At 40.8% G+C, this 16015-nt stretch overlaps 1 protein-coding gene across 1 annotated transcript in view; it reads right to left on the reverse strand.

The window, feature by feature from the left end:
* Positions 1–7458: 7458 nt before the first annotated feature.
* The window catches only part of LOC124777772, a 123839-nt gene continuing 115282 nt past the window's right edge, over positions 7459–16015 (reverse strand). Inside the window, exon 8 of the mRNA XM_047253282.1 lies at positions 7459–7707. Coding sequence (XP_047109238.1) covers positions 7565–7707 — 143 coding nt within the window. The 3' untranslated portion in view covers positions 7459–7564. The remainder of the gene's footprint in view (positions 7708–16015) is intronic.

Here is a 16015-nt window from a genome sequence, read left to right on the forward strand (position 1 = left end):
AAACGTGCCAAGTGTCGTAATTATCGTCGTCCATAAGTGAAGTTCTGTAGAAGTCAATGTACTTACCTTGTAATAAACAAAAGTGAAATGCTATGCGTATAGATATCTCAGTTATTACGTTTATTGCCGTGATGAAGTAAGTACTGTACTGTAACGTGTTGTTGTGCTACGGAAAAGGCTGTCTCATTGTAGCTATACCACAAAGTTACTACTAAAACATGTTTTCCTTTCCAGAAGAATTCAGAAAAACTGTGCAGAGGTAAAACAGATACACCGCAAAAGCAACAATGTAAACGGTGTCACACATTAGTAGCGTCGTGATATAATCGTGTAGCTGTCAAATAAACTAACCACTGTGTCATCTGGTATCTCTCAGAAAGTACTTTAAATCCAGAATGTATTTTCAAGTAAACCAAAATGTTGCATTAAAATCTCATTAGCAGTATATGTTCTAAGTATGTAAGCCTTATAGTCGTTATGTAAACGTGCAAGTAACAAGCAAGAATGTACACACACAGTAACGCTGTGTCGTCTGTTCACTATAACAATGCATTCGTAATTACTGTCTAAATAAGTTCCCTAGGTTCTATACTGGATATTTAACTTCAAACATTATTGCATGTTAACGGTTTCTAAGTCTGACAAAGCATACTAGTAACGTGAAGTGAAAAGTTTTATGGCAAAGACTAAGTTAAAAAGCAGATTATCTTTCAATAAACGGTTTTACGTGTGAAATGTGGTGCAATCTTTTAACCTTTCTAGTGCGCAGAGTTTCAACTTCAAAGCAATTATCACGTTGTGTATGTCGGTAAGGAATGCTAAAATTTTTCTCAGGATTAGCGTGTATGTTATTTTTCTCTGAGACAGCTGGCGCATGTGGCTGCCTGCGGTGCGAGTCATTGTCTGTCTCTTTGTTGGCACGTTTCGCTATTGGACTTAGGAGACCTAACTTCTACAAATTCACCTTGTCGAGAGGGCCCTGCCCTGCTTGAATCCCGCCAGTTCTGATGCAATTCAGGTCTGTCGTTACAATTATATCGTCTGTCGTCATGTGCGGTAGATTCCATAATTTCTTTCTTGTCGGTCACGTGGTGGAGAATTTCTCCCTGAATCGTAACTGCGCGCTGAACTGTTGCGTCGGAAGTTATTCTGTCTCCCTTGATAATAATTGTTTTGGTTCCCATATTGTCTGTTTCTATGGATATCTCTGTTATATTCATTACTACGGAAAATGCGATCTTTCTCTGTAAATATTATTATTCTGCCAACGGTTGTCATATGGGTGGTGTCTGTTTTGGTCACGATTTACGTTGTAAGAATAGCCTTGTCATGTCCAGTTATTATTTCTGTCATCACGGAATTGTGACGGATGTGACCTGTAATTGTTGTGTTCCTGTTTTCGCGTTCCGCAATTGTCAGTGTCAATTTCCAATTCTTGTAAGAGTCCCTGGAAAGCTTCAATGTCGTCTTTGCAACGTCCTGCCAAAATAATATGTCGTAAATGTTCAGGCAATTTGATTAAGCAAATGCGGATGAGTTCTGAGGGGCTGTATGGGTTTGACATGTACTGATTCTTGTGCAACATGTCTTCAAAATATTTCACAAGACTGGAAAATTCAGATTGTTCGAAATGTTTCATCATTATGATGCTATGTTTTACTCGGTCTTGTGTAGCTTGAGACCAATAAGCTGCGAGGAAGGCATGATAAAATTCTTCTTCACTGTGACAATCGTGAATGGCCAATCGCATTCTTACAGCTGGTTCACTCTCTAAATAGCCACACATAAATTCTAATCTGTGCTCTAAGGACCAGTTGGGAGGAAAACAACGAGAGAATTGATGAAACCACGCTTCTGGATGAATGTCGTTGCCGGAATTCTTAAATGTTTTGAATTTACGTGTTGTAACAAACAGCTTATAGTCAAAATCATCATGAAGGCGAGTCGCATGTCGTCATTGTTACGTCGTTTCGGTGGTTCCATCTCAAAATTCGGTGTAACTTGCCAATTTCTTTCATAATTTCCGAAGTGCCCTGTGTTACTATTTTGTTGCTGTTCTGTATTTCTATGTCCCTCTTCCCGTAGTGGAGCACGAGTGTCCTCTGAAATATGTAATTCTTGTATTACTTGGGCCAGCTGATCTTGTACTTCCCGGATTTCTCTTTGGTGTTGTGTATTAATTTGATTCTGATTTTGTTTGAATTTCCCAATTTGTTCGTACTCTTCTGCATCATTAAGGACTACCAGTCTTGTGTCATTCAGATCATCATCTACCTTCGTAGATAAATTATTTAGCTCATCAGAAAGTTCGACTACTTTCTCTGATAATGAACTAATTTCCTCCATGTGTCTTTCTGAACCAATTTTCAGAGTATCTACTGTGTCCTTTAAGTTTTCCTGAGTTGTTGCAAGTAGCGTAGCTGGATCGGTAGATGAAACTGAGTCAATTTTAGCCCGCAAGGTCTCGTGATTTTCATGAACAATAGTTTGCAGTTCTTTTATGGCTGCTTCGTGATTCTGTGATGCATTTTCATGCCGCGAAAAAATAGGTTGAAAATGCTCACAAATGTGTGTTTTTACGTCATTACAGACTTTTTGACATTTAGATTCGATGTCATGTAACTCAGTAGTTAAATCTTCACGTGTTTGTTCAAGCGTGGTGTCTAACCTTTGAAGATTTTGTTCCATTGCGTCTAACTTTTGAAGCTTTTGCTGTATTTATCTCTAATTTTGTTCCATCGTGTCTAACTTTTCATGATGTTGTCCCATTTGTTCTATTAATTGTAATAACAATGCACTGGTGTCTGAAACATGTTCCTCAGTGCCATTCGGCAGCGCGTTTGAACCGGTAATATTCGCATTTTGAGAAGCATAAAATGTGTCTTGACTTATTTGAGAAAACGGTGAGAACGCAAAACCTGAATCTACAGTATTTGCAAGATTGTGTCCTGTCATTTCGGATTCCTGAGGCGAGCTGTTGCTGACCGACCGATCGATAATGCTTCCCTGTTCACCATTATTTGCAGCCTGCTCCATTTCCCTATGCACAATTACCAAATTACTGCTTTGAATGTCTGTTAATTCATTACACGGTGATGCTGATAAGCTACGCTCGTCGTCACTATCATTTCTCAATTTAATTAGGAGCCTAGTGTTACGTTTTTCACACGCCATAATTATCACGTATTTCACACGATAACAAGAAAAGCACAATATGAAGAGCAAAAATAAGAAAACACATTAACATAGCACTGAAAATAATATCTCGTTAATTGCAAGCGCAGCTGCGAAATACTTGGTGCAAATCCACATGCATGCTACAACTGTTTTACTGTACAACAATGAAAAAGTACAACTACAAAGGAAATTCTGTCTATAATTACGCGCTAGCAATAAACAATAGCTACATTAATTACACAAACTACAAGAAAAAATCAGAAGATTCCAGTGAGGTATCCTTGGCTATGGGTCGACATATGAAACACCCCCTTTGAAAAATTAATGAATTACTGTGCTGATAAACCTCTTACATTGTTTGATTTTCAATCAGCTGAGCAGAACGGAACGTACTCAGACATTTCGCTCTTTACCTATTCTGATCAACACTAAATTGACACAATGTTTTTAATGCAACGCAATCTGACTTTCAATAATCCCTACAAAAGAATGGCCCTGACTAACAATAATCTATACCTTTCATAAATCACTTACCTCACAAAAATCTTCGTTACTCGAACTACTGCAATACAGCGAGCGCCAATACTGCCCGCCAAATGAAAGATTCTAACTACTGAAGGCACTAACTGATAGGCATAGTTAGCAAATGAAAGATTTTGATAGAGAACAAACAATGTATTTACCTTAATAGTGTTCACAAGTCATAATATATAAATCAGTTCATCACATCCAGTCTTACAAATTTACTGACTTTGATGGACACACGTCCAGATCATCCGCTCTCAAAACTCCGCCATCTCTCTCCCCACATCCACCACTGCTGGCAGCTCACCTCCAACTGCGCAACGCTATGCGCTGTTACCAGCCAACTGCCCAACACTACAATAGAGAATATTTCGACAATGTCAATCAGCCACAGACTGCACACAGCACAGCCAGTGATTTGCATACAGAGCGCTAGGTGGCGTTACCAATATAAAAACCTAAACAGCCTACTTACATAGCGCAACGCTACGCGCTGTTAACAGTCAGCTGCCCAAAACTACAATAGAGAATATTTCAACAAGGCCAACCAACCACAGACTCCACACAGCACAGCCAATTATTTTTATACAGAGCGCTACGTGGCGTTACCAATTTAAAAACCTAAACAGCCTACTTACAACAGACACTACTCAAATGCACGTGGAATGCATTCTTAGAGCCACGGAACTATAAATGTAATTTGAGCTAAAGGAACTGACACAGCTTAGGACAATGCAATATTGTCTTACAATATTGGTGAATGTAAAATGATAATCTCCTTGCTTCTTGCTATCGGAACAGTAAATGACTAATGATGACGTTAACCACTTTTGATTTCACCAGAGATTGAGCCGCATGTTCATCACCACGAATAAAAGTTAAAAAATGCAAGAAAAATGCTGTTCAGAGTTTATCTTAATGCCTGATTGGATTTCAAAATATTGGCTACATCAAAGCCCAGGGGCGAACCAATGCATGCGTCTCATTAGCTCAAAATTATAATCAGTCAGTAGTTTAACAAATGAGGAGGCAGGAATTTGTGGTGACATAATGTTCACTTCTCACACGAATTTAATCTTTTCACAAACTAAGATTTTTGCAGAAAAAACAGACGATATATCCTTCCACACTTTTCACAATTTATTTCAATTAACATAATATTTGTTAGTGCGAGAAGTATGTTCACCAACATCACGTGTTCGCTTAACCTTCCGAAAATCCACAAAATTATTTGAAGCGGTTCAGCACACTTGTAAGTTGAAGTTCGGTGATTGCGAACTTACAATATTTTAAATGCAGTTCACAATCAAAGTTAACAGCAGAACAGGTCATAGAAGTTTGTACTAAACCGTCTAAACCGAAATTATTCATAGTCCTCACACTGAAAAAGGTTTCAAAGTCTTTGCAATCAACATGAACTATTTACAAGTCCTAACCAACCAGTTCACGTGACGCGAATTTTTCTAAGTCCACATCAGTTGATCATGATTGTCACATGCGAATTTTTTTCGTGTTGACGGCCAAATATTTGCAAAATATTTCTGCAGCACACACGAGACGACTTCCAGCTCCACGTACGTCCTGTCTGTTCCCGAACTCTACTCCAATTGACAGCTGAAATCCAAGTCCAAGAGAGAAAATTGCCTCCGTTACTTATACTTTCGCACTGAAGTGAGTCAAGGTCTTGTCTTTCCGACTTCTGTCAGCATACATAAACTATAAATTTAACGGTACGTATGTACACATATCACAGATGAATTTGCACGTAAATTTCATCAGCTTTTCAATGGTTGTGTTTAACTTTAATGTTTTTTTTTCAGAAACACTGGAGCTATATAAGTAATAAATGTTAAACAGTTATACTAGTTGCAATCATTCGTGGTTATTTACGTCTGTTTACTAATGCTGCCACTACTTTCTCTATTTCATGTTTTATTTATTAGAAAATCAACTTTTTCATGGGCAAGCTATACATTCCGCCTGTAATTTGAAGTACATAATATTGACAGAAAATCTATTAGAACAGTTCGATAATATTCATGAGACCTGTCCATCCACACTACGTTTTATGAATCGCTTAAGGTATTGATGAGTTATTAATTTTTAAAGATAACACAATATCCAAAACTTTTCATATTTTATAATTTGTAAACTAAATCCTGTAGTGGAGGTGCCTTCTCTCTCATGCACTCACCTAATTTTTGTCTTTAAAATCAACTGACTGGCTCCGCTGTCACAATTTTAGTTTAGTTTTTGTTTTGATTTCCCTTATTTTATATTTTCTTTATTCAGTTAGTTCAGCCTGGTGGCTACCCTCACCAGTTAATTGAAACAGTCGTGTTTTTCCCACCATGTAACCTGTGTCTCTGACTATCTGACCTGCAGTCAGGATTATCATACTTTGAGCCCTGCCAAACATCACATGGGAGAAGTTCCACCATCTACTGACAGAGCTCCAATTTTTCTTTGTTCGGCACTTCCCCCTCAACTACCAAAATGTGCTCTCTTGGCTGTGATATCAATCACCGATTGAGCTGCTAGCATTAGAACAGGACACACGTGCATGGCCGTGTCTGGTATTTTTGTAGACATTTCAGTGATGTTTCTTTTCAATAACTATTTCATTATTGTATGTAATGATAGAAGTAATCTCCGCCAGAGAATTTGCCAGACTTATTTTACTTATGGACAATGTAGTTCAAGGTGAGAGGAGGGAGTAGGTCTTGTTAAGGACAAGGACAATTTAACGCACCGACTGCAGAGCAGGAAAAGATTGCAGCAGCTCCAGCGGCAGGCAAGCACAGATATTATGCATTACAAAATGCAACACAGCCGGTACAGTGTCGTGATTCAAGCCAGTCAGGCAAGGTATGGTAATGGTCGACACAGCAATATCTCAGAGCAGAAAGACGGAAGCCTCTCAACACTGGCCACCACGGAAGTGTTAAGCACGCTTGCTGCAAGGCACAGCAAACATCAAGCAAGTGCAACCCAAAATCGTATAAATAACTAACCATTTTGTTTGACTGTGCCACAGGACGGTCTGGGATGAAATCAGAGGATCTGGAGACGCCGTCTAACCAAGCCAGCACAGAGCCTGTGATGCATTAGCTCATGGGCGCTGCGTCACCTGCCTGCCGTCTGCTGGCCAGCGCTGAGGGCGAGAGCTAGGTCAGCACACTCGCTGGACTTGCATGATCGCTGACAGTTGCTCCACGCAGCACTGCTCGGCTGATGCCGTGCTGTCATTGCACTGCTTGAGGTCACACACACAGACACACACACACACACACACACACACACACACACACACAAACATACAACAAGCCGCTGGATGCCTCAGCCACACTGCTGTTGCCTGTTTTGAATCATGTTGGGGAGAAGAAATGAAGATAATTTGTTACTTCTGTCTGTTTGTCTAGCACCACACGGCGTCCCCCCTGCACCCTTCTGGCTCCAGATCATTTCAGAGTTAAAGCCATCAAAAACTTGTGTGATTGCAGAGACAGGATGTTTTAACTGATAATACCTTACGATTCATCTGGATTAACGCCAGAGGCAATAAATACCCAAATAGCTCTTTCATGTTGAAATGTATTCTACTGTGTACACTATGGATTTACTCCGTAATCGTTTTTGTGATATCTTCATACTGAGTTTTAGGTTGAGTCAGTTGATACATGATTTATAGAGGATGTAATTAAATGAACAACGTCTGGATGTATAGATGTTTAGAAATTTTATTCTGCATGTATTCTTAATTACAACCAGTTGTTACATTTGCTCCTCAACGACGCAGAATCCTTGTTGTTTGTGACTGACGTTCAGTAGGTGTGCTTCATACATTTCTCTTATTTCTTCGCTATGGGTCAAAGATGGGTATTGACGGCTTCACGCAAGTCATAAACGGTGGTATCTCGCACGTGCATTTGATACTGTGTACGTCAGTTGCCAGACGTTCGTCGCCAATATTCAGCCTGTGTTCTCCACACAAGCACTGCTCATCTGTAATGTTTCAGAGACATAAATACATCAATATTACGTCACCAGTGATGAAAAATTTGTAGGTCTAACATAGGCAAACATTTTCAAAACAGTTATTAAGCTGAAAGTCAGATCAGGGACTAAAAATGGGATGCTTCTGCTATTTGCAAAACTAGTTTCATCCACTTCCACTGTTTGCAAAGAGGCACGATTTGTAGACGTGCTGCCATACTTTAGCCTCCTTTCCGTATCTGCAAGGAGCACGGGTGATGAATCTCGCACATGTATGGAATTTGGCTTGCGTGAGCCAATATCGCTCGTGGCCTCGAATTTTTGGTTGTGCGGAAGCATGGTCAATTCAGAAGCTTCTCTCTGACACTGAATTGTTTCGTTCGGACCTGTCTGGGAGTGAATTCCGTACCGTGAGGTAGTGGACGCTGGGTGCGCTTTTCACCGTGCTGCATCAGTACTTGTTGTGCGAGATCGCAACGCGCACTAAATTAAGCAACACTTTTCAGGCGTACCCGAATACATTCATGTAGATCGCGTTTGTTTATCGAGTCGCGGTTAGTCGGAGTAAATTTTCGTGCGGCGTGCTTGTTCAAATTTAAATGGAACTAAACTCTCCTTAGCGATCGATTCAAAACCGCGTGTCCACTTCGATAGCGATATCCATTCGTGCTTCATTCATCCGTGAGCAATCGTGGCATTCAGTCCTTCTCTCATTCAGTCAACTGTGAGCCTTACTAAGATTATTTAATGAATAGTGTAAAAATTAGTGTATTGTGCCCCTTTGTGTAGCTCCTCAGGTCGCTTGTAGCTGCCTGTGTGAAGGTGTCTCTTATCAGTGTCAAACAGTGAACGTCATACCATATCTGCAACAATGACTGCATTCTTGTCTTGACACCCCAATTGTTTGTTCTTGGAACTACGTGGCTTCGCATGTTCACGATCAGCACTGACCTCGAGTCCTTTAGCTTTTATGATTAAACAAGCAAAGCACTCACTTCGTGGGGCCACTGGTTATCATCTTCTTTTACGTCATCTACCAGCTTTCCGTTAAGTATTTGTGTCGCAGTTTGATGATGAATGAAGTCCCACCTGGAGGCCATTTTCTGGATGAGATTTCTCAACAAGATCGTCGAAATCATTACAACTCGCGGGTCAATACTTTCGGGAAAGTAATCTTCAATTTCTTACGTTTTTGAAATCTCACCGATGGCTAATACACTGGTGTCCAAAACGAAATCAGCAAACTGCTGTTTCCCTGTCGTGTGTCTAAATCACGATATAATCAGACAAATTGTCAACAGATTTCGTTACGATCGTGTTCTGCACTGAAGAAGACATTCCGATCAACGGACAACCACAACAGCAATGACGTCATGGCATCTATCAAGCAGGACAGTGTCTGTCAATTAGTCCCTCATCCATAATCACTGTGTACACGGTCACAGAGGGTGCAGTATGGCATAGAGAAGACGCCTACAGACTCTCTGCTGTGGAGGGCCATAGGAAGAACGGAAGCAGGGCAGTGTCAAACTGATGTGGCCCGATGGCTTAATGTGAATCGTCTGTTGTGAAGTGACAGTTTATGGAGACCGAAACAGTATCCCAGAGACCAGGACAGTGTCGATCACGTGTGACGTCAGAAGAGTGGACCGTTATTTGGCTGTAAGGGCACAACAGTACGCACTGCAACTGGCATATGATCTCGCAATATCACCTCGATGTTTTATATGGAGGCAAAAGGTGTACAGAAGGCTTCAGGAGAGTAGCCTTTATTGTTGGAGACCTGCTGTCTCGTTACCTATGGCGTGTATTCACAGAAGGGAACGTCTAGAGTGGAGCCGTCAACATACCAACAGGACGGTCGAACGGTGGGCCAATGTTCTTTTTGTCTGCAGGAAGAATGGGCGTTATTGCCTCAACATGAGGTTGATGACGTCACACACAGCAGCATCTTCCGTCATTGTCAGGCCTGTATTGGTGACAGAGGTGGTCACACCTCGTAGTGAGCACATTAAACAGTTGTGAAAATGCGTGTGCCAATTCATTAAGTTGGTATCAGTTGATAGATCAGGGGTGCGCTACACACAGGAAGCAGCTACATGGGTAGCACAGTACTTGTGGCGTGCACATGGGTTTTTTTTAGATTAGGTTCCTCCCCACGGGAAACAAACCGTTGGCCTAAAAAATTACCATTTCGTGTCACGGACGTGTGTGCCATCTGTAAAATTTTTTAGTTCGCCTAAACAGGTCATTCCAAACGATTTAAATATGATAAATCTCATGTTAGTAAATTGTCGAAGTGTCTGTAGCAAGATCCCCTAGTTACTCTCCGAAATAAACAGTAGCAATGCCAAGGTACCGAAAGCTGATTGAAACCAGACATACATAGCAGTGAAATTTTGAACTCGGATTGGACAATGTTTAGGAAGGGTTGGACTGATGCTATGGGAGGTGGTGTGTCAATTGCAGTTAAAAGCTGTTTAAACGCAGTTGAGATCGATACGGGGTCGGACTGTGAAAGAGTTTGGATAAAGCTGTCAATCAGACAAAGATTGACCATGTTTTTATAGGCCACCAGCATCCGCAACAAACGTCGCAGAACGTTTCAGGGAAAGTCTTGAGTACATAGGAAATAAATATCCAAATTATCCTTTAGTTATAGGTGGAGACTTTAAGCTGGCATCCATTGACTGGGAAAATTACACGTTTATCACAGGGGGCAGAAGCAAAGACTCGTGTGAAGTTATTCTAGAAGCGCTCTCAACATACAACCTTGCGCAATTGGTTGTAAAACCAATTCGAGATGGGAACATATTAGATATCTTGGCGGCAAACAGACCTGATCTTTTTGAGGAAGTTAATCTAGAAGAAGGTATTAGCGACCATAATGTCGTTGTGGCTTCTATGTCAGTGAAAATAAATAAATAAATAAATAAATATATATATATATATATATATATATATATATATATATATATATATATATATATAGAGTTTTGTTGTTTGTGAAAGAAAATAAAAGTGTCATTAATGAATATCTTCATAGTCAGCGCCAAGCATTCACCGCGGGAGACACAGATATTGAGCATCTTTGGTTGGAATTTAAAGGTATTGTCCACCACGTGCTAGAGAAGTATGCGCCTAGCAAAAATATAGGAGAGGGAAAGGATCAATCTTGGTACAACAAACATATTAGGAAGTTGCTCAGAAAGCAGAGAATTTTGTACAGCCGTTTCAAACGTAGTCACTGCCCCGCTGACAAACAGAAATTATGCGAAATGAAAACAGCTGTCAAAAGGTCAATGAAAGATTCTTTTAACGAATTTGAAAGCAATATTTTATCTGCAGATTCTAAAAATAACCCCAAAAAATTTTGGTCGTATGTAAAATCTATGGGCACTACAAATAATTCAATACCTTCTCTTGCTGACAGTACGGGTAATGTAACGGAAGATGATAAACAGAAGGCCGAAATTCTAAACCTAGCTTTCAAAAACGTTTACGGTAGAGGATTGCAGCACCATTCCCCCTTTCAATTATCGAACAAACGCAAGGATTTTTGACCTAGTGTTTAGTGTATCTTGGATTGTAAAACATTTATGATCCTCAGACGCTAGGAAGGCATATGGCACAGACGGTATCCCTGTAAGATTTTATGTTGACTATGCTACAAGTATAGCACCATTCTTATCCATCATCTATCAGAGATCGTTGAAACAGCGGAAAGTTCCACGGGACTGGAAGAAGGCTCAGGTCATAGCAATCTATAAAAAGGGTAGAAAATCGGATGCACTTAATTACCGGCCAATTTCACTGACATCGATTTGTTGTAGAATCATGGAAGATATTTTGCGTTCAGACATAATGACCTTTCTAGACTCTGAGAAGCTCATCTGCAGAAACCAGCACGGTTTTAGGAAACAGCGATCATGTGAGACACAGTTGGCCCTTTTTGTGCATGATATACAACAGGCTCTAGATACCGGCTCCCAGGATGATGCCATATTTCTCGACTTTCGAAAGACGTTCGACTCAGTTCCGCACTGTCGCTTGCTACAAAAAGTGCGCGCTTACGGTCTATCCGATGACATATGTGGTTGGATAGAAAGTTTTCTAACAGACAGAGAGCAGTATGTCGTCTTGAATGGGGTGACTTCAACAGAAACAAGCGTAACTTCAGGTATGCCCCAGGGCAGCGTAATAGGTCCTCTGCTTTTTACGATTTACATAAACGATCTGGTGATGATATTGATAGCGGCATTAGATTGTTTGCCAATGATGCTGTATGTGGTCTACAGGAAAGTAGTATCACACGAAAATTGTGAACAAATCAATGAGGATTTGCAGAAAATAAATGCGTGGTGTAATGACTGGCAGTTATCTTGCAATATTAATAAGTGTAACCTACTGCGTACGCGGCGAAAATTCCCATTAATGTGCGATTACAAAATAAAGCGGTAACATCCGTCAAGTATCTGGGTGTGACTATTCGAAATGATCTCAAATGGAATCATCAGATTACACAAGTAACGGGTAAGGCGAACTCTAAATTGCGGTGTATTGGTAGAATCCTGAAGCGATGCAATCCTTCAACAAAGGAAATTGCTTACAATACGTTAGTTCGTCCAGTTTTAGAGTATTGTTCGTCTGTGTGGGACCCTTACCAGTTGGGTCTCATTCAAGAGATTGAGAAGATCCAAAGAAGAGCTGCAATATTTGTGACTGGTACATTTAGCCATCACGAGATCTTTACAGATCTCATAGAAAGTTTGAAGTGGGATACACTTGCAGATAGACGACGCGCTAGACGGAAGGGAATGCTCACCAAATTCCGAAGTCCGATCTTCGCCAAGGATGTAGAGCATATATAGTTACCACCAACTTTCATATCACGCAATGATCACCATTCAAAGATAAGGGAAATTAGAGCTCGTGTTGAGGCGTTCAGACAGTCGTTTTTCCCCTTGTGCGATCTGCGAGTGGAACAGGGGGGGGGGGGGGGGAATATGACTTTGACGCGAATTGTGCCTTCCGCCACACATCGCTTGGTGGCTAGCGGAGTATATACGCAGATGTAGATGTAGAAAAAAAGAAGAACATTTTTGTCATGTTGCAGTAGATTACGTTCTGCATTCTGAAACGTCCCCTTAGAAAAATTATTGAATTACTGTGCTGGTAAATCCCTTACGTTATTTGATTTTCAAACAGCTGAGCAGAACTGAACGTACTCAGACATTTCGCTCTTTACCTATTCTCATCAACACTAAACTGACGTACAATATTTTTAGCGCAACGCAATCTGACTTTCAAAAATCCCTACAAAAGAATGGCCCTAACTAACATTAACCTATACCTTTCACAAATCACTTACCTCACAAAATCTTCGTTAATCGAACTACTGCAACACAGCGAGCGCCACTACTGCCAGCTAAATAAAAGATTCAAACTACTGAAGGCACTAACTACTGATAGGTATAGTTAGCAAATGAAAGATTTTGATAGAGAACAAACAATGTATTTACCTTAATAGTGTTTAAAAGTCATAATATATATATATATCAGTTCATGACATCCAGTCTTACAAATTTACTGACTCTGATGGACACACGTCCAGATCATCCGCTCTCAAAACTCCGCCATCTCTCTCCCCACATCCACCACTGCTGGCAGATCACCTCCAACTGCGCATCGCTATGCGCTGTTAACAGCCAACTGCCCAACACTACAATAGAGAATATTTCAACAATGCCAACCAGTCATAGACTGCATGCAGCACAGCCAGTGATTTGCATACAGAGCGCAACGTGGCGTTACCAATATAAAAACCTAAACAGCCTACTTACAATTCTTTACATTGTCTCTACTTTACTATCACCTGTTTATACCGTTTTGTTGCAAAATAAACGCAACGTTGAAAAATTTCCGTTTGATGTTTTAATTCTGGGCACCAGTGTACATATGCATTTCAGTAAGACGAAGCTCTTTACGCTGACAATCTGTTAGCTTTGCAGTTCTCCTATGGTAATACTAATCTGTCTCCTGAAACACACGAACAAAATTTACATCGCACTTGGGGGAGTTTTATAGATCTCACTGAATATCTTCAGTCAGTCGGCGTTACCACTTGGGCTACCTTGATAATAAACTATAAGTCACTTACGTAGATGTTTCAGAAATGTTCTTCAACATTCAAGTTAAATTTTCAAGACAACGGCTACCCTTCAAAAGTATAAGAATTGCTCAACTTGCGAAAATATGAAAAAAGAGTTAAATTTTGTTTCTATACCTAATTCTGTTTTGCAAACTTTTCTGAAGAAGGTTAAACAGGTTGTTAATTGTGCTGCATGCTAACTCGAATAAACCACGAGCTTTGTTTCTTAGTGAACATAGCAGTCGGTCCTACCTGGTAAGGATCCCACATGTTTGAACAATACTCAAGAATCTGTCAGACAGGCGCCTAGTATGCCACTTTCTTCGCGGGTTACATTTCCTTAAGATTCTTCCTACGAATCTCACTCTGACATCTGCTTTTCCTACTATTAGCTTTACGTAGTCTTTATACTTAAGGTTACTCTGGGTAGCTACTCCCAGAAATTTTACTGTAGATACTGTTTCCAGCAATTTGTTTTCAATAGTGCCCTTGTGTAGTAGTGGCTTTCTTTTCTTAAATATGAGCGATATGTTACACTTATTTACGTTCAGGGTCAACTGCCAGAGATTGCACCATTCGTCACTCCTGTGCAGATCATTTTGCAAATCGATACTGTCTGCTGGCGTTGCTACTACGGACATTTCTTTACAACTCTCATCCAATGTGAATGAGCTGTTGCCGCTCATTTCACTGTCAGTAACTTCTAGTCGGCGTCTCACTAGAGGGCACGAATTACTCCCTTGTGCGGTTATCACAGCCTCGTCTAGTCTTCAAAATCGGCCGCTAGAGTCGAGTCTAGTGGGAGAGAGACCTCGGAAGAGCGCGGCGCAGGTAGTTGGCAGGAGTTTTGGTAAAGCAAGGTGCCGGTTGGTGGGCGGTGGAGCGGGGGGAGGGGGGGGGCAGCACTTCTTGGAGCAACGGACACTGGCGGTGTCTTTTCCAGGTCGTCGTTCATTCTTCTTCGCCTGGACTGGGCGGAAGGCAAAGGTCTGGTTCGCTTACGTTGTGCGCAACAGGCTGTTCAGCTCTGTGCACAGATTTTCTGCTCCGCAAGCTGTTTGAAAACGTGTTAGTGTTTATGTTTCATTGAGTCGTCATACATGCCTTGTTACTCGGCTCTGTGATTCTGTGAATAGCGTATTGCCCTGTCCGCTATGTGCGATTTTGAAATAACTTGTGTTCTTGTGCATGAGATCCAGTTGTTCTAAGACTGGAACTGCTACGGTCGCAGGTTCGAATCCTGCCTCGGGCATGGATGTGTGTGATGTCCTTAGGTTAGTTAGGTTTAAGTAGTTCCAAGTTCTAGGGGACTGATGACCTAAGATGTTAAGTCCCATAGTGCTCAGAGCCATTTGAACCATTTTTTTTGTTCTAAGATTTAATGCTTGTTGTCGCAAGGTTTTAGAAGCAGGCGGGCTCTCTGGTATTACTATTATCCAGCCCTTTTAAACATGTTCTTAACTCCGGCAAACGAAGAGACCCTAGCGAATTGTTCATTATATGTCTTCCTGGAAGAAATTACAGCTCCCTTTCTGTAGTTCTCTGTTAGCGAAGGTTATTTCCTATGGTGTATCAATTTATTGGAAACGCTCTAGAAATGCAGTCATGATTGAAGTATAACTTTCACTTGTAGTATATTCCAGTTAGATACTTATCTTTCTTGTTTGTTGACAGCATTCACTAAGTTGCTGGGAGAGTGTCCCGTGTCGGCGGCTTCTCGCCGCCTCGGTCTGGCTTAGCTGCGGTCGCGTGGACGGCTCTCGAGCATGCTGTTTGGTTGCAGTCGCACGTCCCGGCTGTCTGTGGTCAAGTTGAGTGTCTTACGTTATCTGGCTTGCATTGTAAACGAAATTTTGCTGTCGACCAAGAGGCCTTAGATTAACTGGCTTCGCACAGGAAATTTTCTCTTTAATGTTGAATACATATTGTATTTTAATTGTATCAACTGTGGTTTCTTGGTGAAACATTATAAATTAACTAAACAAATACTGCTTTTTTTGCCTTGTTTCACAATTTTATTAATAATGTTACTGCACAACCTAGGTTTCGGGTTATAAGCCCATTTTCAAGAACATTATTGGGGAGTCACTAACGTACTAGAAAATGGGCTTATAACCCGAAACCTTGGTTGTGCAGTAACATTAAAATTGTGAAACAAGGCAAAAA

The sequence above is a fragment of the Schistocerca piceifrons genome, chromosome 2 (genome assembly GCF_021461385.2).
Source record: "Schistocerca piceifrons isolate TAMUIC-IGC-003096 chromosome 2, iqSchPice1.1, whole genome shotgun sequence".
Taxonomy (NCBI): Eukaryota; Metazoa; Arthropoda; class Insecta; order Orthoptera; family Acrididae; genus Schistocerca; species Schistocerca piceifrons.